Source organism: Tachyglossus aculeatus, chromosome 14, assembly GCF_015852505.1.
Source record: "Tachyglossus aculeatus isolate mTacAcu1 chromosome 14, mTacAcu1.pri, whole genome shotgun sequence".
Taxonomy (NCBI): Eukaryota; Metazoa; Chordata; class Mammalia; order Monotremata; family Tachyglossidae; genus Tachyglossus; species Tachyglossus aculeatus.
Window position 1 is genome coordinate 438,417 of NC_052079.1, and position 24,307 is coordinate 462,723.

At 45.9% G+C, this 24,307-nt stretch overlaps 1 protein-coding gene across 4 annotated transcripts in view; it reads right to left on the reverse strand.

The window, feature by feature from the left end:
• The window catches only part of LRRC9 (leucine rich repeat containing 9), a 60,857-nt gene that overhangs the window by 26,952 nt on the left and 9,598 nt on the right, over positions 1-24,307 (reverse strand). For 3 of the 4 annotated variants that reach the window (XM_038756905.1, XM_038756904.1, XM_038756903.1), the window contains exons 8-17: positions 21,953-22,108; positions 18,947-19,134; positions 16,440-16,571; positions 13,213-13,389; positions 10,994-11,111; positions 9,308-9,440; positions 7,125-7,262; positions 5,485-5,606; positions 4,973-5,182; positions 3,128-3,247 (exon numbers count right to left, since the gene is read on the reverse strand). In XM_038756905.1, coding sequence (XP_038612833.1) covers positions 3,128-3,247; positions 4,973-5,182; positions 5,485-5,606; positions 7,125-7,262; positions 9,308-9,440; positions 10,994-11,111; positions 13,213-13,389; positions 16,440-16,571; positions 18,947-19,134; positions 21,953-22,108 — 1,494 coding nt within the window. Of the gene's footprint in view, positions 1-3,127; positions 3,248-4,972; positions 5,183-5,484; positions 5,607-7,124; positions 7,263-9,307; positions 9,441-10,993; positions 11,112-13,212; positions 13,390-16,439; positions 16,572-18,946; positions 19,139-21,952; positions 22,109-24,307 lie in introns of those variants that run through there. The other variant, XM_038756907.1, reaches the window with a different exon arrangement.

Consider the following 24,307-nt stretch of genomic DNA (forward strand, 5'->3'; position numbering starts at 1 on the left):
AGAGTGCTGTACTAAGCGCTTGGGAAGTACAAATTGGCAACATATAGAGACAGTCCCTACCCAACAGTGGGCTCACAGTCACAGTCTAACCTAATCAGCCCCACATGGGGCTCATGGCATTAGTCTCCATTTTACAGATGAGGTAACTGAGGCCCAGAGAACTCAGGTGACTTGCTCAAGGTCACACAGCAGACAAGTGGCAGAGCCGGAATTAGAACTCAGGTTTTTCTGACTCCCAGCCCCCGCTGCTTCTTCGGATTTGGGGATTTGAGGAGCAACAAGTCCACATTCATCCTGTCCATATACCCTTCATGATTTTCTAGTCTCTAGCTGTGGCTACAACTGTGGGAAGCAGTGTGGCTCAGTGGAAAGAGCCCGGGCTTGGGAGTCAGAGGTCATGGGTTCAAATCCCGGCTCCGCCACTTGTCAGCTGTGTGACTTTGGGCAAGTCACTTCACTGGGCCTCAGTTCCCTCATCTGGAAAACGGGGATTAGGACTGTGAGCCCCACGTGGGACAACCTGATCACCTTGTAAACTCCCCAGCACTTAGAACAGTGCTTTGCACATAGTAAGCATGTAATAAATGTCATTATTATTATTATACAAATACCAGAAAGACTTTACGACAGAAGTTGGGGCGTTCTGAGGAGGGTGTTTCCAAGGAGTCGTAACGGGAAGGAAATGACTCGACGGCATCTGAAGATGTTTGAAGCCGTTCCTTCCCAAGACCAGTGTCCTAACTCTTGACAAGCTGTGTAGCCTAGTGAAAAGAACACCAGCCTAGGAGTCAGAGGATCTGGGTCCTAATCCTGGCTCCACCACTTATCTGCTGTGTGACCTTGGGAAAATCACTTCACTTCTCCGGGCCTCCGTTATCTCCTCTGTAAAATGGGGATTGAGATTGTGAGCCCCACGTGGGACATGGACTGTGTCCAACCTGATTAGTTTATATCTACCCCAGCGCTTAGCACAGTGCCTGCCACATAGTAAACACTTCACAGATACCATAAAAAAATGTGGAATCAGCAAAGGAGGCCCTTGACCATTTGCGTGAGGCTCTGTGCCCGTTTGGAGATCTGTGGTTGAAGAACAGGGTCCCAATGTACATCCTTGTTTCCCACTGCCCCCCATCTGTGTGTGACTGTGTGACTTTGGGCAAGTCACTTAACTTCTCTGTGCCTCAGTTACCTCATCTGTAAAATGGGGACTAAGAGCCCCCGTTATTATTATCTGCCACCCGCCAACTGCCCACCCCCAATTACGACCCAGTAATTATTTATTTATATTAAATAAATAATATTTATTACTCTACTTATTTATTTATTTATTTTACTTGTACATATCTATTCTATTTATTTTATTTTGTTAGTATGTTTGGTTTTATTCTCTGTGTCCCCCTTCTAGACTGTGAGCCCACTGTTGGGTAGGGACTGTCTCTATATGTTGCCAATTTGTACTTCCCAAGCGCTTAGTACAGTGCTCTGCACACAGTAAGCGCTCAATAAATACGATTGATGATGATGATGACCCAGTTCTGTCAGCGACCGAAGCAGCACTCATAAATATTGCTGTACTGTCGGTGTGACCTGTTTAGATGAAGATAAATCCTCTGCAAAACTGAACTATGCAACTCTTTTAGTGATATGTTTTTTACTCCTTAGAATACTAATAATTGTGGTATTTGTTAAGTACCAACTTTGTGCCAAACACTCTACTAAGCGCTAGGGTAGGTACAAGATAATCAGGTCCCACATGGGGCTCACAGTCTAAGTAAGAGGGAAAACAGGAGTTGAATACCCATTTTGCAGATGAGGAAACTGAGTCACAGAGAAGCGAAGTGATTTGCCCAAGGTCACACAGCAGGTGAGTGGTGGAGGCAGAATTAGAACCCAGGTCCTCTGACTCCTAGGCCAGAGCTCTTTCCACTAGGCCACGCTGCTTCCTTATGAAACTGAACTCCTCCATGGAGAGAAGCAGCGTGGCTCAGTGGAAAGAGCACGGGCTTTGGAGTCAGAGGTCATGGGTTCAAATCCCACCTCTGCCACTTTTCAGCTGTGTGACTTTGGGCAAGTCACTTAACTTCTCTGGGCCTCAGTTCCCTCATCTGTAAAATGGGGATTAATATTGTGAGCCCCACATGGGACAACCTGATCAACTTGTAACCTCTCCAGCGCTTAGAACAGTGCTTTGCACATAGCAAGCGCTTAATAAATGCCATTACTATTATTATTTACAGAGAGAAGTTCTAAAAATCAGCTGCCCGAAATAACCAGCAAGCAATAGTGACTTCAGTCGCTCTTTCTCCAATTCCCACCCCCTCGATGCCCGTCTTGTGATTTTCACCTTCACTCAGGATTTAGGTTCCTGCTCATTTTCTAATTTGTACTTTCCAAGCGCTTAGTACAGTGCTCTGCACACAGTAAGCGCTCAATAAATACGATTGGTGATGATGATGATGATGATTAATGATGGGGAAGATCTGATCAACAAAGTTAGGCAGGATAGAATGGTAGGAATTGTGTGCTCTGTATTATCATAATACTAACAATGATGGCATTTGGTAAGCGTTTACTATGTGCCAAGCACTGTTCTAAGTGCTGGAGGGGGATACAAGGTAATCAGGTTGTCCCACATGGGGCTCACAGTCTTCATCCCCATTTTACAGATGAGGTAACTGAGTCCCAGAGCAGTAAAGTGACTTGGCCAAAATCACACAGCTGACAAGTGGCGGAGCCGGGATTAGAACCCACGACCTCCGACTCCCAAGCCCGTGCTCTTTCCACTGCGCCACGTTGCTTCTCATCTTTAACAGAAAGGAAAAATTCAACTCCCTAAAGTCTCATTTTCCAAACAGAAATTCACAGGACCCAGCTTCTGCTGAATTAAGAGAAATGAAGATGTCATTGCAGGCTCACTGCAGGGACATGTTATCAACAAACTGAATTCAAATCCAAGTTCTAAATGCTCATAACTTTGCAATTTACCAACAGAATATAGGATATTGTACTTTTCTCTGATTCAGGCACTCTAACCGAATGAAGATCTAACACTGCCTAGCATTCACTCATTACAAAATGAGCCAATTTATTTTTTGAAAATAAAGTAACTCCAAGAAGAGTGTCTTACCAGATGGTACGCATCATCTAAACATGTAAATTCGTTAAAACTGATGATGAGTTTTTGAAGCCCTGTCAATCTGGACAGGTCCCTCAGTCTGTTGAGACTGTTTCCATGTAAGTTCAGACTCTAAAGCAAAAAATAAGAAAAACAAAATTTTAGAAAAATCAGATTTCATGCTGGTTTAGATTTGTCTTGAAAATCAAAGCGTTGGTTTCTAGGAAATAGGTTATAAGGAAATAGTCTGTAAGTACCCCCAGTTCCACAATGTAATAGTGGTTCCAATAAAAGAAAAATAATCCTTTTAAATGTCATTGACTTACCACAAAGCAGTGAAATTCATTTATTCAATCAAAAGCTCAGAGAGGGAGTGAGAGAGAGAGAAAGAGAGCTGTATTTTTAATAGTAGACATTAAATTGTGAGCCCTGTGTGGGAAGTACAATTTGTACTTCCCAAGCGCTTGGTACAGTGCTCTGCACATAGTAAGTGCTCAATAAATACGATTGATGATGATGATGATGACCAGGGACTGTGTCTGATCTAAGCAGCGTCGTTTAGGGAACAGAGTACGGGCCTGGGAGTTAGAAGGACCTGGGTTCTAATCCCATCTCTGTCACTTGCCTGCTGTGTGACCTTGGGCAAATCACTTCACTTCTCTGTGACTCAGTTACCTCATCTGGAAAATGGGGATTAAGACTTTGAGCGCTATGTGGACACAGGGACTGTGTCCAACCCAATTACCTTGTATCTACCCCAGCGCTCAGTACAGTGCCTGACACATATTAAGCACTTAACAAATATCACAATGATGATGATGATGGTAATGATTCATCATCATCAATCGTATTTATTGAGCGCTTATTATGTGCAGAGCACTGTACTAAGCGCTTGGGAAGTACAAATTGGCAACATATAGAGACAGTCCCTACCCAACAGTGGGCTCAGAGTCTAAAAGGGGGAGACAGAGAACAAAACCAAAAATACTAACAAAATAAAATAAATAGAATAGATATGTACAAGTAGAATAAATAAATAAATAGAGTAATAAATATGTACAAACATATATACATATATACAGGTGCTGTGGGGAAGGGAAGGAGGTAAGATGGGGGGATGGAGAGGGGGACGAGGGGGAGAGGAAGGAAGGGGCTCAGTCTGGGAAGGCCTCCTGGAGGAGGTGAGCTCTCAGCAGGGCCTTGAAGGGAATGATTATAATGATTATTATAATGATTATTATATGTAAGTACATATATAAGTAAGTACTATGTATCGGGTACTGTTGTAAATGCTGGGGTAGATGCAAGTTAATCAGGTTCGACACAGTCTCTGTCCCACATGGGGCTCAATCTAAGTAGGGGGGAGAACATCGCAATTTTACAGTTGGGGAAACTATAAACAGAGAAGTCAAATGACTTGCTCAGGGCCACACAGCAAGCAAAACGCAGAGCCAGGGTTGGAACTCAGGTCCTTGGACTCCCAAGCCCTAGCTCTTTCCACTACTGCTTCGTGTCTCTACCCCAGCTCTAAGCACAGTGCCTAATCGATATTATTATTAGTGCTTTAGAAAAATGAGTGATTTATAAAACTATGATGATTAGCCCCTACGAGGAGGAAGGGCACCTTGTCCCTGAGTCCTGCCAGGTTAGGGCCTTTTGATGGGGTCTGGAAAAACCGTGACAAGCTCGGCTCTTCGATTTCTGTAAATCTCCCTAAATTACTGTGATTCGAGTGGAGGATCAAAGTCAACTGTAGTTTCGGATTGTTCCCGGCACTACGCTAACAATAGTAAAAGCACAAAGCTGCCTTGCTCTCCAGTCGATCAAACTACCCGGTAAGGAACAGGCCACACTTACCATTATCTGACTGTAAATATTTGTCTTGGCCATAGAAATAATTGTTTCATCATCCAGACTGATGAGTTTTAATCTGGGCTTCCTTTTAGGCTCCATGTTGATAATTTCCTCATCAAGTTTCAAATCATGGGGCAATAGCGATCCTTCTGAACAATTTTTGGTTTCTTCGACAGAAGTATTACTGAGTGTAGAAAATGAGTGCGCCTTGACCTAAACAAAGGCATTTAATCCAAACAGGTTGAAACGTGCCTTTACACTGATTACTTCAACTTTCTAAAACTAGTCTTAAAGGATGTCGAGATTTCAAGAAGAAAACCCCTTTTCTGGTCAAACAAAGCAGTGTTATTTTTTACTCGGGCCGGATGATATTTCTCATCATGTAAGGGCGCGCGAAGAGGTGGCCAATCTATCAAAAACTTCCAGGATGGAAAGTTGAGGTTTTGGTTCATTTGGTCCCCTTTTACTTCCAATAGTCCATTTGTAGAAAAAATGAGAAAAGACTGAATTCTTACCAACGTAGTGTACTCGAATTCCACCACGTATTCCGGCAAGACCAGGTCGTGATCAAAGACGAACCACGTGCACTGGCGAACGCTGCAGTCACAGTTCCTGTGTTCCTCTGAAGAACTTGAATCTAAGGGAAAAAAGCTCTTCCGTTCAAAATGGCACTGAGTAAGCCTTTTCCAATTCAGCTATTTGAAGCCGCTCTACCAAACTCCTCTGAACGTCCTCATGGAAAAGATTCAAGTGTAGAAATCTCAAGTGATTTTTTCTGTTCATTTTAGACTGCGACCTCTTAGACTGTGAGCCCACTGTTTGGTAGGGACTGTCTCTATATGTTGCCAAGTTGTACTTCCCAAGTGCTTAGTACAGTGCTCTGCACATAGTAAGCGCTCAATAAATACGATTGATGATGATGATGTTCATTACACATGACCTCAGAGGCTCTTGCTCACTTTGAGTGCTTGGATATCCACGTCTGGAGTGGACAGCACTAAACACTTGGTCCTTCCTACTCCTCCCCGTTCCCAGAACACTTATGCATGTATCTTTATACCCCATTACTTCCTCTCCCCTGTGATGTATTTTAGGGCCCGCTTCTCCCACTAGATTATAAACTCCTTGAGGGCAGGGATCATGTCTACTAAGTCTGTTGTGTTTTCTCAAGGGCTTAGTACAGTGCTCTGCATACAGTAAACTGTAAACTCCTTGAAAGCAAGACTCATGTCTACTACTGAGAAGCAGTGTGGCCTGGTGGGAGTCAAAAGGACCTGGGTTCTAATCCCGGCCCTGCCAGTCGTCTGCTGTGTGACCTCGGGCAAGTCACTTAACCTCTATGTGCCTCAGTTGCCTCATTGGTAAAACTGAGATTAAGACTGTGGGCCCCATGTGGGACAGGGACCCTTCTACCCCGCAGACTTTGAGCTCATGTGAGCATGGATTATCTGTCTTTATTACTGTATTGTACTTTCCCAAGCACTTAGTACAGTACTCTGCACACAGTAAGCGCTCAATAAATATGGCTGAATGAATGAATGAATGAATAAATGAATGAATGTTCACCTGAGAACCCCCAAGGCCTTGGGACTTTAAGTATATTGCTTTGGGATTCGTGGATATGCCACACTCCTTTCCCTTGTCTTCAGGAGTCCAAGAGGGCCAAGGGAAGCAGCGTGGCCTAGTGGATCGACCATGGGCCTGGGAATTAGAAGGACCTGGGTCCTGTCTTCTGTGTGACTTTGGGCAAGTCACTTCACTTCTCTGTGCCTCAGTTCCCTCATCGGTAAAATGGGGATTAAGACCGTGAGCCCGTATGGGACACGGACTGTGTCCAACCTGATTAGCCTGTATCCACTCCTGTACTAAGAACAGTGCCTGGCACATAGCAAGTACTTAACAAATACCATAAAATTTTTTTTTAAAAAAAGGAAGCGAGTTTGGGCTGGGGCCCGGTAGCCATCTCCGCAGCAAAGACAGCCCCATCGGCACAACTCAACCCTTGCATTTTTCTTGCCGATCGCTTCGAAGGCCCGACACCCCGATCTCTGATGTCCCCAGTGTTCCCTTTCAGACAAAATTCTCCAACTCTGGGGAAGGGAGTTTACACAGAAACACTAAGCAGTGTGAGGGAAGAAAGGCAAAGTGGGGATACCTTTGGTAGCAGAACTTTGGAAATGCTTCTCAGGCTTGAACACTGAATTTGCCATTGGATAATTGACTTGACTGATGGGATCCTGCTCGCGAGCTTGGACGCTGCATCCAAGAAAGGCCTTTGTAACGATTAGTTTGCCTAAATGTAGAAAAAGATGGATGTTTTACCAAGAATTCAATCAATCAAATCAGTGGTATTTGAGTGCTTAATGTGTGCAGAAGCTTGTTGTGGGCAGGGAATGTGTCTGTTTATTGTTGTATTGAACTTTCTGAAGTGATTAGTAGAGTGCTTTGCTCACAGTAAGTGCCCAATAAATAGGACTGACTGAATGAATGAATGACAATCACCTTGTCTGAGCCTCTGTTACCTCCTCTTTTAAAAGATCTTTCTCCCCGTGTCTTAGCCTGTGAGCCCCATGTGGACCAGGGACCGGGTCTGATCTGATTTTTAACCTGGAGTAAACACTTTGTAAGCATCATTATTATTTTTATTTGGTCACCATCTGTGACCAGGTGATAGGATGTGACTGTCTCTGGGGTCATTCTGACCCTCAGCAGGCTTACAGGTGAGCTACGTGGCATGTGGGAAGAGAGTTCCAGTGATGGCACGAGAGGCGTGGGCTATAGGGCCATGGCCATGCTTTCTGAGACCTGTAGAACGGAGGGTTGGGGGGCAGGGATTGGGGCAGTCTGACAGGGAGAAAGTTCTTCTAATAATAATAATACTAATAACAATAATAATGGTATTTAGTAAGCACTTACTATGTGACAAGCACTGGGACAGATAAACACAAATCAGGTTAGACACAGTCCCTGTCCCACATAATAATAATAATAATAATAATAATAATAATAATAATAATAATGGCATTTGTTAAGCGCTTACTATGTGCAAAGCACTGTTCTAAGCGCTGGGGGGATACCATGTGATCAAGTTGTCCCACGTGAGGCTCACAGTCTTAATCCCCATTTTTCCAGATGAGGTAACTGAGGCTCAGAGAAGTGAAGTGACTTGCCCGAGGTCACACAGCAGACTTGTGGGGGGAGCCCAGGATTCGAACCCACGACCTCTGACTCCAAAGCCCGGGCTCTTTCCACTGCGCCACGCTGCTTCTCCCGCATGGGGCTCACAGTCTCAAAACCCATTTTACAGATGAGGTAACTGAGGCCCAGAGAGGGTAAGTGACTTGCCTGAGGTCACACGGCAGAAAAGTGGCGGATCCAGGATTAGAACCCAGACCCTCCTGACTCCTAGGCGCATGCTCTTTCCACTAGGCCACATGTTGGGCTCCCCTTTCCACTGACCCAGTAAAAATCACAGAATTTATTAGAAACTGTGTGTCAAGCCCTGTGCTGAGCAAGACAATCAGATTGGTCACAGCCCCCAGCTCACGCAGGACCCCATAGTCTATGAGGGAGGGAGAGTGGTTATCTGGACCCTGCTTTACAGATGAGGAAAATGAGGCCCAGAGAAGGTAAGTGACCTTCCCAAGGTCACCCACAGGCCAGGGGCAAAGCTGGGACTAGAGCAAGGGAAAGAAATGAAGCCCCAGTCAGATGTGACCACTGGGACCCGTGCATTCCCGGGTCCCATGAGAAGTAGCGTGGCTCGGTGGAAAGAGCACAGGCTTTGGAGTCAGAGGTCATGGGTTCAAATCCCGGCTCCGCCACTTGTCAGCTGGGTGACTTTGGGCAAGTCACTTCACTTCTCTGGGCCTCAGTTACCTTTCATTCATTCATTCATTCATTCAATCGCATTTATGGAGCGCTTACTGTGTGCAGAGCACTGTACTAAGCGCTTGGGAAGTACAAGTCGGCAACATATAGCGACAGTCCCTACCCAACAACGGGGTCACAGGCTAGATGAGGGAGACAGACAACAAAACACCTCATCTGTAAAATGGGGATTTTAGACTGTGAGCCCACTGTTGGGTAGGGTTGGGTAGGGACTGTCTCTCTATGTAGTAAGCGCTCAATAAATACGATTGATGATGATGATGATGATTAAGACTTGTGAGCCCCCCGTGGGACAACCTGGTCACCTTGTAACCTCCCCAGCGCTTAGAACAGTGCTTTGCACACAGTAAGTGCTTAATAAATGCCATCATTATTATTATTATTATTATTATTGTTCAGTCGCGGGGCAGTTCCGAAGGTTTGGGAGCTTCCGATTGGCCGTGTTACCGTGCGTGAGCGCTCCCGGATCCGTGGGGTTTCCCTCGCCCGCCTTGGCTTGCCGCAGAAAGAGGTCCATTCGGGGACGTTCGCACAGGCTCAGGCTGTTGGCAAGAACAACAGCTTCTTGTTTGCCGGACAGCTGCGGGGGCGAAAACAAGGCCTGAGCCTCTGCACCTGGGCACAGCATCCACGGGCTCGTTCCATCGGGAGCACGGTATCAGCACGCCGGAGTGGAGAGAGCACAGGCCTGGGCGTCTAATCCCATCTTTGCCGCTTGTCTGCTGTGTGACCTTGGGCAAGTCGCTTCACTTCTCTAGACCTCAGTTCCCTCATCTGTAAAATGGGGATTGAGACTGTGAGCCCCATGTGGGACAGGGACTGTGTCCAACCTAATTTGCTTGTATCCCCCCCAGCGCTTAGTACAGTGCCTGGCACATAGTAAACACTTAATACCATAATTATTAGTATTAGGATGTAGGGAGTGAGAGGGGGAGACTGTGAGCCCACTGTAGGGTAGGGACTGTTTCTATATGTTGCCAATTTGTACTTCCCAAGCGCTTAGTACAGTGCTCTGCACACAGTAAGCGCTCAATAAATATGATTGATGATGATGATGGGAGGCAGAGAGTGCAGGAGGACTCCCTGCGGAGCAGTTTTGTTTTGTTTTTAAATGGTATCTATTAAGTGCTTACTATGTGCCCGGCAATAAGGGGCGGCTATAAGTTTATCAGGGTGGACACAGTCCATAGCCCACGTGGGGCTCACAATCTTAATCCCCATTTTCCAGATGAGGTAACCAGGGCACAGAGAAGATAAGTGACTTGTCCAATATATGTATATATGTTTGCACGTATTTCTTACTCTATTTATTTATTTATTTATTTGTTTTACTTGTACATATCTATTCTATTTATTTTATTTTGTTAGTATGTTTGGTTTTGTTCTCTGTCTCCCCCTTTTAGACTGTGAGCCCACTGTTGGGTAGGGACCGTCTCTAGATGTTGCCAACTTGTACTTCCCAAGCGCTTAGTACAGTGCTCTGCACACAGTAAGCGCTCAATAAATACGATTGATTGATTGATTGATTGATTGTCCAAGGTTACAGAGCAGACTAGTGGCAGAGTCAGGAGTCAGGACCCAGATCCTTCCAACTCCCAGGCCCATGCTGTATCCACTAGGCCACACTGCTTTTAGACTGTGAGCCCACTGTTGGGTAGGGACCATCTCTATATGTTGCCAACTTGTACTTCCCAAGTGCTTAGTACAGTGCTCTGCACACAGTAAGCGCTCAATAAATACGATTGAATGAATGCTTCTAGCCATTTCTCTGAGGGGGCGGTGCATGGGGTGGCAATTCAAACCAGCATTTCTAATGGAACAGAAACCGGGGCAGTCAAAGGAACCTGAAGTCGATTTAGTTCCAGTCAGGTTCCCAGATTTCCCAAGCGAGGGGAGGAAAGGCTGCCAGGACTCCGTAGAGTGGGTTTTCCAGCCCGGCTATGTAGACTGGCTCCGGTTCACCGACTGATTGTGCCGCCGTCCTCAGAGGGATGAGGCTGAGGAAGCGGGTGACTTCCCCTGGCCCCCTGTTCCAAGAGCTGGCCCGTCCCGGCAGGCGCCGCGGTAGCCGCTGTACAACCAGGTTGAAAGGCCCAGTGAGGGAACTGGCATTCTGCAGCCACCCGGGATTACCTCATTTGTTTCGCTTTCCGTAAATCCATTTTCAAGGATGTGGAGCAGGGCATTTTCCTCCAGTGGGATCTCTGGGTTGAAAACATAAAAAAGGCAGTCCAGCATCTTTCTGCTGATCCTGGGGAGAGACAGAGATGGAAGTTACCTCAGAGAAGCAGGACTAAGCAGCTTGCGGGCAGGACTGCGTCCTTATGGAAAGCAGCGTGGTTCAGTGGAAAGAGCATGGGCTTTGGAGTCAGAGGTCATGGGTTCAAATCCTGACTCCGACAAGTGTCAGCTGTGTGACTTTGGGCAAGCCACTTAATTTATCTGTGCCTCAGTTACCTCATCTGCAAAATGGGGATTAAGACTGTGAGCCCCCAGTGGGACAACCTGATCACCTTGTAACTTCCCCAGTGCTTAGAACAGTGCTTTGCACATAATAAGTGCTTAATAAATGCCATTATTATTATTATGGGAGGCTGACTCCAAGAGGCAGCCATCCCCTCTGCTGTTGAACTGGTTGGTCCTGTGTACTGTGTCACACCGCATTCTCTGCACTGATGTCCACAGAACTGGATGGGGGACTGGGCTCAATAAGGCTGAGACCCTCACAGAGGGTAGAGAGGTGGAATTAATCTGATCAATTGATGGATCAATCGACTGGATGTTCTACCCTTAAACTACTGTTCTGTGCAACTGCTGCTGCTGCCACCTCCTCACCTTCCTGGTGGGTTTCTGTGTCACGTTGGGCCCTGGGTCCACTGGAGCGAGCCCTGACCAGGGCTATGGTGGGGGTGGGCAGGAGTGGTCACATACCCAAGTGACTGGAGCCCGGGCCGGTTCATCATCACCATCATCATCATCAATCGTATTTATTGAGCGCTTACTGTGTGCAGAGCACTGTACTAAGCGCTTGGGAAGTACAAATTGGCAACATATAGAGACAGTCCCTGCCCAACAGTGGGCTCACAGTCTAAAAGGGGGAGACAGAGAACAAAACCAAACATACTAACAAAATAAAATAAATAGAATAGATACGTACAAGTAAAATAAATAAATAAATAGAGTAATAAATATGTACAAACATATAGACATATATACAGGTGCTGCGGGGAAGGGAAGGAGGTAAGATGGGGGGCATGGAGAGGGGGACGAGGGGGAGAGGAGGGGAGTTGTCACCTCCCTTCACTGTCTGGCTTGATGGTGGCTCCTATGCCAGGAAGGGCAGGACATCCTGGATTGGCTGCACCTTAACAGGGTGTCCAGACTGGGGTGTAGTCTCCGTATCTTATTCATTCATTCAATCATATTTATTGAGCACTTACTGTGTGCAGAGCACTGTACTAAGCGTTTGGGAAGTACAAGTCAGCAACATATAGAGACGGTCCCTACCCAACAACGGGCTCACAGTCTAGAAACACCTGCCCCAAGCCCTGATCTGCACCACCGCTCTGATGTTTGTGGGTTTGATTTATCACCTTACTCACCCCTGGTGGAAACCCCCGGCCTCTTAAGTTTGATAGGGGCCAGACTTTCTTTTTCTTCCTTTCTCTCCCCTTCCCCTGCATGCTCTATCTTCCTCCCCTCTTTCTCTCCCCATCTCTCTTTCACCATATCTCTGTTCCCCTTGTCATGGGTAACAGTGCCAAGTAGAATGAGGAGTCTGCTGAATCTTAAGCCCCCACTGCCATCCTCCCTGCCAAAGCTAAGAGAGCACAGGAGGGAATGCCCCCCACTCCCACACGCCCCAGATGCAGCTTTTGACTTTGCAGCAGGTAGGCTGCAAAAATAAAGGCTCAGTCTTTTGGGATCAGACCCACTGGCTTTTGGCAGCCACTTCCACACCTTTCTGCGAGGCATGTCTGCCCTGGCACAGCTGCTGGGAACCACTGGGCAAGCCCTACAGGGCAGGCTCAGGAAAACACAAGTCTGGCAGGCTTCTTTACACTGCAACTGTCAATGAGCTTTCCTCGGACTGCAAGACATGCTACTCTTATTCCATAATACCATTGATTAATTACTCCGATAGACATAAAGAGTTTCTTAGGGATGTCCAAACTCAAGGACAAGAACCTTGGGACAGTGACCATGGACCACCACCCCCAACCCAGTCCTTCCCAGAGCAGCCCTATAGACAGGCCCCAATGCAAGCTGAATTTAGGAAAGAGATGGGAATTTGTATTTGCGATAGAATCAAACAATTGTAAAAACACGAGTCACAGAATGTGTCTTCTTACTCCGAATCGTTTGCGAGTTCATCGTCCGAAAACACCTGGAATTTTTCTTCAAATTTCAGTCTCAGACCTTGGTTGTGCATTTTAATTATGCGATTTATTTTCACACCTGTGATGCCATATGCTCTGAAGTCCCATGCACAGAAACGTGACAGAATTAATTCATGGCAAGAATTAAACCTGTGTGGAAAACAGATTATCTCCCATGAGAACACATGAAGCATAGCTAGTATTTTTTTCTCCTTTATGAAACAAAGAAAGCCAGAACACAGGGTTGAAGAGAGAGAGGGAGGTGAGGATGATGTGGTTTCTGGTTGAGTTTAAATTTAAAATCGTTTTTCAGAGAAAGAGATACTGAGTTGGAAAAAAAAAAGAAACACTTCCTCTCACTCCAGATATTCTCCCAGTTTGGAACTGGGTGATCCACCAGACCACACCCCTCCTCATCTTCAAAGCCCTCCTAAAAATCCTACCTCCTCTAGGAGGTCTTCCCTGATTGATTCCAAACACCCCAGATGCTTCAGACTGGCACCCACCCTTCACATTTACATAACCCTGGCCGTTCAAACTAAAGAGAGGAATAAAAACAGGAAAAGTTGAAAATGTGAATAGTGAACTTCATATTTCCATATTTGAAAAGTCCTACAGGTTGAGGAACACAGGGTTTTGTGAAGCAAAGGTGCTGAAGTCTAGAATGTGATGGAAATGTGTGTGTGCGCACACATTTGTGACACCTTCAGCAATCCCACAAGACTGAGCTTACATGTCCTAAAATAAAATGGGAGAACCAAGCTCAGAGAGAACAGAAAAAGAAAGGAGAGAATAGACAATTAGCTACAATGAGGAAACCACGGTGCTTTATTTGTTTTGTTTTTTTTTTTCTAAGGGACTGCAGAAAGACTACTCTGATAGAAAACCTTTGTCTTGGGTTCCCAGTGCTATCCTTGTACTTTTCAATAACTTCTTGCTCAAATGCAACATCCTTGGCTTTTGAAAGAAGCATTAATCAAAGAAATGACAGCATTTAAATAAAAACTCCAAGAAGAGCCTCCAAGCTCATAGCAACCTGAAGCACTTCAACAGAAATCTCCTAACGCAAGTGAAAGGCACAGCTGAGGTGGCCGGGCTTGGCGGGCACTCCAGTAGAAAACAGTCCTTGAAATCCTGCCAACTTTTATTTGATTTTCACCCCCACCAAGTTCCAAGGTTACTCATACTGAAACCACGGAAACAACAGCAAATGTTGACTAACTTGGAACAGAGCCTCCGAGAATGTGCTTGCCTCCAAGCTCATTCAAGAGGCTGCTGGTCATTTCACTTTTACATCCCTCTCATTCGCTGACCTGCTAATTTTGAGCAGCGGTATCCCTGTGTCCATTAAGAGGAAATGCCTGGATCCCAACGATCCTATTTAGAGCAAAGTTAAACATCCAGACCTAAGCATCCATTATGAAAGGAGAAAATCTGGGAAGCGATTTTCCCGTTACCCAGAGAGAGGCATTGTTAAAGAGACTTTCTTTGTGTGCCTGAGAATTGGCATGCGCTTCCAACGATATCTGGAATGATCATATCTGTGCTCGGAAATTGAAAGCCATCGTTAAGTGCACAGATGTTCTAAGTGCGAGTACACACAAAAGGAAGCCTTTCAAAAGAAGCCTCATGATGGCTTTGAAATCTTCAGGGGGAAAAAAAATCCCAAAGACTTGAAAGTAATCATAAACCCAAATTACTTTTGTTATGTGATTTCAATTCTAAGTGAAACAGAATGTAAAAACTCGTCGGTTCAAGAACAGATTCTCTTCCTGAGACCAATTAGATTGTCCAGTAAGCCTATGGAATAACAATAGAACATTTCAAAATAGCATTATGTCTGGTTTATATATATATTTATATATGTGTGTGTGTGTGTATGTATACGGCATTTACTAAGCGCTGGGGTGGATACAAGCAAATCAGGGTGAACACAGTCCCTGTCCCACGTGGGGCTCACAGTCTCAACCCTCATTTTACAGATGAGGTAACTGAGGCCCAGAGAAGTGAAGTGATTTACCCAGGGTCACACAGCAGACAGGTGGCAGGGCTGGAATTAGAACGCATTACCTTTTGATTCCCAGGCCCCGTACGGTGCCCCTCGTCCCCCTCTCTCATCCCCACCCCTCCGTCTTTCCTCCTTCCCTTCCCCACAGCACCTGTATATATGTATATATGTTTGTACTTATTTTTACTCTATTTACTTTACTTTTACATATCTATTTTATTTATTTTATTTTGTTAATATGTTTGGTTTTGTTCTCTGTCTCCCCCTTCTAGACTGTGAGCCCACTGTTGGGTAGGGACTGTCTCTATATGTCGCCAACCGGTACTTTCCAAGCACTTAGTACAGTGCTCTGCACACAGTAAGTGCTCAATAAATACGATTGATTGATTGATTGAATGATGGGATGTGTGTGAATGTGACCCTGGGATGCCAGTGACTTAGGAAAGGGTCAACTGGAGGAGTAGGGAGTCTAGGGTTCTGAGGACTCAGGGGGCTGGACAGAGGGAAGGAAATGGAGGTTGTGGGGAGGGGGTGGGCAGAGGAAAGTGGATGGAAAGAGCAAAAGGGGCAGATGATGGAGGAAATGGATGTCGGGGGGGGAGCGGGGCAGGGCAGTATCATTGAGAGCAGCTCAGGGTCATAAAGGTGGCCCGTTATTTTGGTCTTTTCCTTCACTTGTGTGCCAGGCTAGGGAACCGAGGCTGTGGGGAAGCCGAAAGGAATCCAGGGAAGGAGGGACGAGAGAGATCCAAGGGATGGCACACAGGCCTTCGAGTGAGGCCTGCCTAATGGGGTCGGGCTGACCAGCCTATAGAAGAGAAGGACAAAAGGCGGCTCAGTGCCTGGGGAGGACGCTGACCAGCTTCCCAGACCCCTGGAGTACTGAGCGAGAGGAGCGGAGCGTACATTTCCACAGAGAAGTCATGGTTGGACCAAAGAGCGGTTATCAACTGCCAACTTGTACTTCCCAAGCACTTAGTACAGTGCTCTGCACACAGTAAGTGCTCAATAAATACGATTGATTGATTGATTGATTATCAGGGTGGTACAATGCCGGACCCCACTACTCGGTCTGAGTAGCTCAGTCATTTACCTGCCTGGAGTTGGGGGGCTGTGCCTCGGAGCCCTTGGCACCCCTCCCCACCTCCCCCCGCAGCGGCCCCATTCCGCGATAACACATCAGCGGCGTTACCAGGCATCCGAAGGAGTGCCTTCTTCAAAACGAATATTTCCCACCGTCTCCAACTCAGTCAGCAGAAATGGCACCGATAAACTGTAGCTTTCTTTCTTCCTCTTGACTTCGACCTGATAAACACTTTCGATTCTAATAAAAAAAGGTAGGAGAAAGTTACTCGGAATGAACCGATCAAATCCAGGTGCTTTCTGATTTAATCCTGGCTATTTAGAAAATTATTTATTTTTAAATGTGGCTTTCTAGATCCAAAGGGCCTAAAGCACAATCCTGCCTCGTACGGGGCTCTCAGTCTGAGAGGGGATAAATAAAAATATTTATTTTATTTTGTTAGTATGTTTGGTTTTGTTCTCTGTCTCCCCCTTTTAGACTGTGATCCCACTGTTGGGTAGGGACTGTCTCTATATGTTGCCAATTTGTACTTCCCAAGCGCTTAGTACAGTGCTCTGCACATAGTAAGCGCTCAATAAATACGATTGATGATGATGAGGGGAGGAGAGCAGGCATTTTAGTCTCATTCTACCCATGAGAAAACTGCGGTCCAGGGAGGGTAAGGAACTTTTTCAAAGTCACACAGCAGTCCAGGGGCAGAACTGGCACTAGATTCTGGATTTCCTGATTTCCCTGTCCTGGGCTCTTTCTTTTTTCTTGGAAAAAGAGAATGCTGGCATTTTCCTGGGGTTGAATGAACTTTGTAAGAGTTATGTCTGCTATTATTTAAACTGGGAAAAGATTCTAAACCTGTTCTCATGCCCTCTTACACGGGGAGCCCCACGTGGGATAGGGTCTATGTCCAATCTGATTATTTGGTATCTGCCGTGCTTGGCACCTAGTAGACACTTAATCAATATTAAGAAAATAGAAAAGAGAATGTATAATAAACCAAATGAAATATATTCTCCTGGTCTGTGAATTTTAAATATCCTAACTTCAAGTTGCTACAGCATATATGCACAACCAGTCCACTTTTCCCCGTGGCAGCCTTGATAAATAATACCTGAAAAAGCCCACAAAATCCTTGCCACAGTTTTAGTCTTTGGCTTGGAGTGGTCTATCCCGGTTCATTCATTCAATCGTATTTATTGAGCGCTTACTGTGTGCAGAGCACTGTACTAGCGGTTCCCAACTGAAAGTTTTGCACTGTCCGAGGTCTGTGCAGGTTACCCAGAACATCAGTGACTTCCATCAGTGGGGCTTCCATGTTTCATCAACCAGTCCTGGCCTCCTCCCTCCCCTCCCCCTAGTTTACCTCATCAGACCTTAAACTTCTCCCCCTCAGGAGCTTAGTACAGTGCTCTGCACAGAGTAAGGGCTCAGTAAATACTACCGATTGGTATTTTTAGTGTGACTTCCACCCAGTAACAGGGAGAGGGAGAGAAACAGGGAAAGAGAGAAAGAGAGGCAGCATGGGCTTGGGCATCGGAAGGTCACGGGTTCTAATCCCAGATCCACCACTTGTCTGTTGTGTGACCTTGGGTAAGTCACTTCACTTCTCTGGGCCTCTGTTACCTCATCTGTAAAATGGGGATTGAGATTGTGAGCTCCACATGTGGGACAGGGACTGCGTCCAACCTGATTTGCTTGTATCCACCCCCGCTACTCATCTAGTTTTTTACTCCAGAATGTCATTCTTTCCTTCAGAGCCTTGCACATAGTAAGCGCTTAACAAATACCATAATTAAATTAAAACTAAATTAGAGGAGTAGCTGGACACTGATCCCAGATCAATTGAAAAATGTCTCTGGATACTTGCCTGTGCCCTTTTCAATTTGCCAGTATAGGGCATGGACACCTTCCAGGTACTGTTTTTTTTAATATTCCAGGAGCCAGGCCTGGTGGGAGGCAGTAGGAGCCTGGGGCCTGGAGCAGCGTGGAAATAGTGGGTAGTAGTGACAAGCCTGGGGTCTGGAGGGTGCTGGGAGTAGTAAGCTGCAGAGAGGGGCCTGGGGCAGACTGGAAGTAACGGGCAGCAAGATGTCATTCTAGGCTCACCTGAAAGCAGGGTTGAGAAATGGTCAGAGTGAGGCTGGATGGCAGCAGCCAGAAGTGAGGTGGGGGACATAATAATAATAATGTCATTTATTAAGCGCTTACTACGTGCATAGCACTCTTCTAAGCGCTGGGGAGGTTACAAGGTGATCAGGTTGTCCCACGTGGGGCTCAGTCTTCACCCCCATTCTACAGATGAGGGAACTGAGGCACAGAGAAGTTAAGTGACTTGCCCAAAGTCACACAGCTGACAACACCGGGATTCGAACCCATGACCTCTGACTCCAAAGCCCGTGCTCTTTCCGCTGAGCCATGCTGCTTGGACATGAGCCCAAAACTCTCTGCAGCATTTCTCTCCCCCATCCCAGTTCCCCACACCGGGGAGGGGAACGGAAAAGACAGTAGGGTCCTAGGGCCCCCTCCGTTGCTAGGCACCAGAACTTCCAACATCCCTCCCACTGGCCACATAGTCCTTTGGCCTTATACCCGGCAGGGTCTCTCTCCATTTCCCCACATACTCATCTAGTTTTTTACTCCAGAATGTCATTCTTTCCTTCAGACGATGAAGTTTTTCACAGAACTTGTGTTCAAGACGGGTTTCTTCTGGGGCAGCTTTGCTCTTTGGATCCTTTGACTTTCCAGGTTCATCCTTGTGATGACTGGGCAGCTTCCCCGCCCCCTGCAGCTCGGACATTTCCCGCTCCAGCTGTCTCCAAAGTGAAAGGGGAAAGACGTACAGGTGGACGTCAGGAATGGCAGTTAGTTTTTATAGTCTCCCATGTGGAAATCCAGTTAAGTGATCTGTCAAACACATACTTGATTGGCTACAAAGAGAGGTAGTTACTGTGGGCAGGGTCTGGGGGTGCAAACAGTGTGGCCTCCTGGAGAGAGCACGAGCCTGGGCGTCAGAAGGACCTGGGTTCTAATCTCGGCTCCGCCACTTGTCTGCTGTGACCTTGTGCAAGTCATTTAGACTGTGAGCCCACTGTTGGGTAGGGACTGTCTCTATATGTTGCCAATTTGTACTTCCCAAGAGCTTAGTACAGTGCTCTGCACATAGTAAGCACTCAATAAATACAATTGATGATGATGATGATGATTTCACTTCTTTATGCCTGTTACCCCATCTGTAAAATGGGGATTAAGACTGTGAGCCCCATGTGGGACATGGACTGTGTCCAACCTGATTACTTTATATTTACAGTGCGTGGCGCATAATCAGCCCTAACCAAATGCCGTAAAAAAACAAGCAAAAAAAACTTGGCTACCAGGAGGGCTGCCAAACTTTTTCTCCCTCAAAGAACAGCTCTTCAGTGTTTTGAAAAAAGAGTGATGTGTGTGTGTGTGTGTGTGTGTGAGTGAGAGTGTGTGTCTGTGTTTGACCCCTGTCTGCCAGCAAATATCCCTTCCAGCCCGATGACCCTCCAATTAACCAGACTGCCTCTCTCATTCATTCATTCATTCAATCAATCGTATTTATTGAGCGCTTACTGTGTGCAGACCACTGGACTAGGCGCTTGGGAAGTACAAGTTGGCAACATATAGAGACGGTCCCTACCCAACAGTGGGCTCACAGTCTAGAAGGGGGAGACAGTCTAGAAGGGGGAGGATAAATAATAATAATAATAATAATAATGGCATTTATTAAGCGCTTACTATGTGCAAAGCACTGTTCTAAGTGCTGGGGGAGGTTACACGGTGATCAGGTTGTCCCACGGGGGGCTCACAGTCTTAATCCCCATTTTACAGATGAGGGAACTGAGGCACAGAGAAGTGAAGTGACTTGCCCAAAGTCCCACAGCTGACAATTGGCAGAGCTGGGATTTGAACCCCTGACCTCTGACTCCAAAACCCGTTCTCTTTCCACTGAGCCACGCTGCTTCTCCTAATGATAATAATGATAATGATGGCATTTATTAAGCGCTTACTATGCGCCAAGTACTGTTCTAAGCGCTGGGGGGATACAAGGTCATCAGGTTGCCCCAAGTGGGGCTCACAGTCTTCATCCCCATTTTACAGATGAGGTCACTGAGGCTCAGAGAAGTCTTGCCCAAAGTCAACCAGCTGACAATTGGCATGACCTTGGGAGAGTGTCACAGCAAAGCTGCAGGGCTCAAGGGCCTGGATGCATCCCCCTTCTTCCCTCCCACACCCCAAGAAGCCTAAATAGGAAATTGAGTCAATTGTTGGTGTAGCCTGGAGACGCTAAATGCATCCTATAAGGAGTCCCACATGGGCTAAATAAATGAATTTAAGATGTGCCTCTGTCCAGTAGACTCCAGGCCTTGAATTAATTCAGAGGAAAACGGGATATTAACTTGGGTTATCTTTGGTACGCTCAGCTTTGGTATCGTACGCCCCGTGGAAAGAGCAGGGGCATGGAAGTTAAAGGATCTGCGTTCTGATCCCGGCTTTGCCACATGCCTTCTGTATGACCTGGAGAAGGTCCTTAACTTCTCTGTGCCTCAGTGACCTCATCTGTAAAATGGGGATTCAATCCTATCCCCTCCTACTTAGACTGTGAGTCCCACGTGGGTCAGGGACTGTGTCTAACCTGATTAACATCTCTATCCTAGTGTATAAAACAGCGTCTGGCACATAGTAAGCACTTAACAAATAGCATTATATAAATGGGCATCCATGCTCATCTCTGAGTCGGGTTTGTATTTAATCCTCTTCAATCGTATCGAATTCTCTTTAACCTTCCAAAGTCTCAGTCAGTGTACCCTCAACTTTGTCCGTAGCGAAGAACATTTCACTTCCTGTACCTATTGGAAGAGGCCCAGGTCCCAAAATCTTTATCGTTAATGGAAACAAGGGAAATCGTTTTCCTTGCCAATCAATTAATCAATCAATCAATCGTATTTATTGAGCGCTTACTATGTGCAGAGCACTGGACTAAGTGCTTGGGAAGTACAAATTGGCAACATATAGAGACAGTCCCTACCCAACAGTGGGTTCACAGTCTAAAAGGGGGAGACAGAGAACAAAACCAAACATACTAACAAAATAAAATAAATAGAATAGATGTGTACAAATAAAATAAATAAATAAATAAATGCAGTAATAAATATGTACAAACATATATACATATATACAGGTATATATACATATGCCACCATATGTGCCACATATTGCCACCAGAAAATATGTTACGAGCACAGCTTGCTGGCTTTCAGTGAAAATACAGCAGCAATAATTGCTTTTAATAGAGTTTACTTATTCAAGGAAGTGATGAGTCTGGGGAATTTTCTGCCCAACAGTCCTATATTTACAGCCTGGTTTACACTGCTCTATTTTCGGAATATACTTCAATTTCCCCCACATGCCTCTGGGCACTGAACAGAGATTCAGGGCAGTGGGCATTAAATCTGAAAACTGGCTGGTCTCTGGGGACTCTCAGCCCCAGCACAAAACTGCTTTCAACCCAACATAGGCAGATAACTCTTAAAATGGCATGAATGTAAGTTTGAGTAACTCTCCCAAAATAGACCTCCTGGAAAATTTTAAAACATGAAACTTACATTTTTGATATTGAAGCTGAGCAATTTTATTTGGTCTTCAGGCAGTTTTTGTAATCTGTGTTTCCGTTCTTTCAGTTTCTCGAGTTCCTCATTAAGGTGCCTGTAAACAGTTTTCACACGCATGTTGTAATACATGATTTTCTTCATGGCCATAGTCTGGTAGTGGGGAAAAGCAACAAATGAGGAAAAAATAGCAAATATTAGGCAAGCTCTAAGAGACAAATTCAACCCTAAATTATGACTTGAAATAAGACACGTCATTCAATCGTACGTTTCATAGTAGATATTTGGACTGTGAAATCCTAATCAATCAGTGGCATTTATTGAGCACTTACTGTGTGCAGAGTATTGTACTAAGTGCTTAGGGGGCAGGTGCTATAACTTTTGAGTGATTTTATAGCCCAGACCACAATGCCATGGATAAATATCCATTAAATAAATGTCCCAGAGTTTAGATCACAATACTCTGGTCATGTAACAGCTTTCAGTGTTACACTCAGTTTTTCCAGAGCACGTCCTTTCACTGTGCATTTTGGATAAGATGTAAAAGTTGAATCAGAGCACATTCTTTGGACAACATGAGCTAGTCTAGAGCCAGTGCTTAGTATAGGGCTCTGCACACAGTTAACACTCAATAAATACCACTGACTGATCCAGAACAATGTCGTGGTCAGAGAAGCAGTGTGGCTTAATGGAAGGGGCACGGGCTTGGGATCAGAAGACTTGGGTTCTAATCCGGACTCGGCCTCTTGTCTGCTGTGTGAGTTTGGGCAAGCCACTTAACTTCTCTGTGTCTCAGATACCTCATCTGTAAAATGAGGATGAAGACTGGTGAGCCCCACCTGGGGACAACCCGATTACCTTGTATCTACCCCAGCACTTAGAACAGTGCTTGGCACATAGTAAGTGCTTAACAAGTACCCTAATTATTATTATTATTAAACAGTCTCTTGCACACGTGCCATGTAGAACACCAAAATGTGCTTGAAACAGGCATTATTCAGTTTATGCCTTGCTTTGAAAAACTGCATTCTTCGAGCAGTTTTCTTAATCTCCAATCACCTTGGGAAACGTATTCCTGGTGCCACGTTACTAGAGTTCGACGGATCTGGTTTCATCCACCAGTAAAACAGAAATGCCTCCCAATAGGTCCCCACTGCTTTTGCTCAGATATGCCATCTCGGGCTCACGTCCTGTTTATTTATTTATTTATTGTTTTAATGGAATTTGTTAAGTGCTTACTATGTGCCAGGCACTGTACTAAGGCACCGGATTCAGTTCTGCGGTAAATCTTGGCCAGAGGGCCTCAGAGGCAAGCCTAGCTGACGGAGCTAGGAGAGGGTAGGCTTCCCCTTGGGAATGGGTTTCTGGGGTGTTGGACCGCTGGACAACACTGGCCAAGTTGGAGATGCTCTCGCTCAAAGCTTGTTTCTCTTCTCCCCTCCTGGGCAGGAACCAAAGGGCGCAACACACACACATACACAATCACACACAATCACACCGTCTGGTGCATCCCCCACTCCCACTCCCACCCCGCCCACCACCCAGTCCCTGCAAATGGGGCCTGCTTGGGGCAGTGAACGGAAAAGCCACAGACTCTTAATGGAAATGGATTTTCGTGGGCTCCCATCGGCCGCCGCAGCCACCACACACTCCCGAAGAGGCTCTCGGTTTTTCCTTCGCTTCCCCTTTTTAACCTCAAAGTCATCTTTCGGGTTTTCTTTCTTGAGGTTGGTGTTGGCTCCCAGCCAGGATCTCTGGTCTGTCGATTTAATCAGAGGAACTGCAGCTTTCCATTTACTTTCGAAAGTTCAACTCGGGGAAAGGGAAAAGCAGCGCGAAAGCCAACACGCTGGCTGCCCGGCTGATCCCGCCTTTCATTCATTCATTCAGTTGTATTTATTGAGCGCTTACTGTGTGCAAAGCACTGTACTAAGCACTTGGGAGAGTACAATAAGACAATAAACAGGCACATTCCCTGCCTCTTGAGGAAGGAATGCAGGACTAGAGAAGGACTGTCACCCTTTCCCTACAGAAGTCTGAGATTGGAGGCTGGGAAGGGGAGGTCCAGTTGTCCTCTCCCAAGCACTTAGTACAGTGTACAGTACTGTACTAGCTCATAATAGCTCACCCACCCTATGCTCCATATTTGCACTGACGGACCCTTACTTCTGCCCAGCCAGCTTATGTCCTGTATTTGCATTTCAGTCAATCAATCAATCATATTTATCAAGCACTTACTGTGTGCAGAGCACTGTAATGAGCGCTAGGAAGAGTTCCTTGTAACCTCCCCAGAGCTTAGAACAGTGCTTTGCACTTAGTAAGGGCTTAATAAATGCCATCATTATTATTATT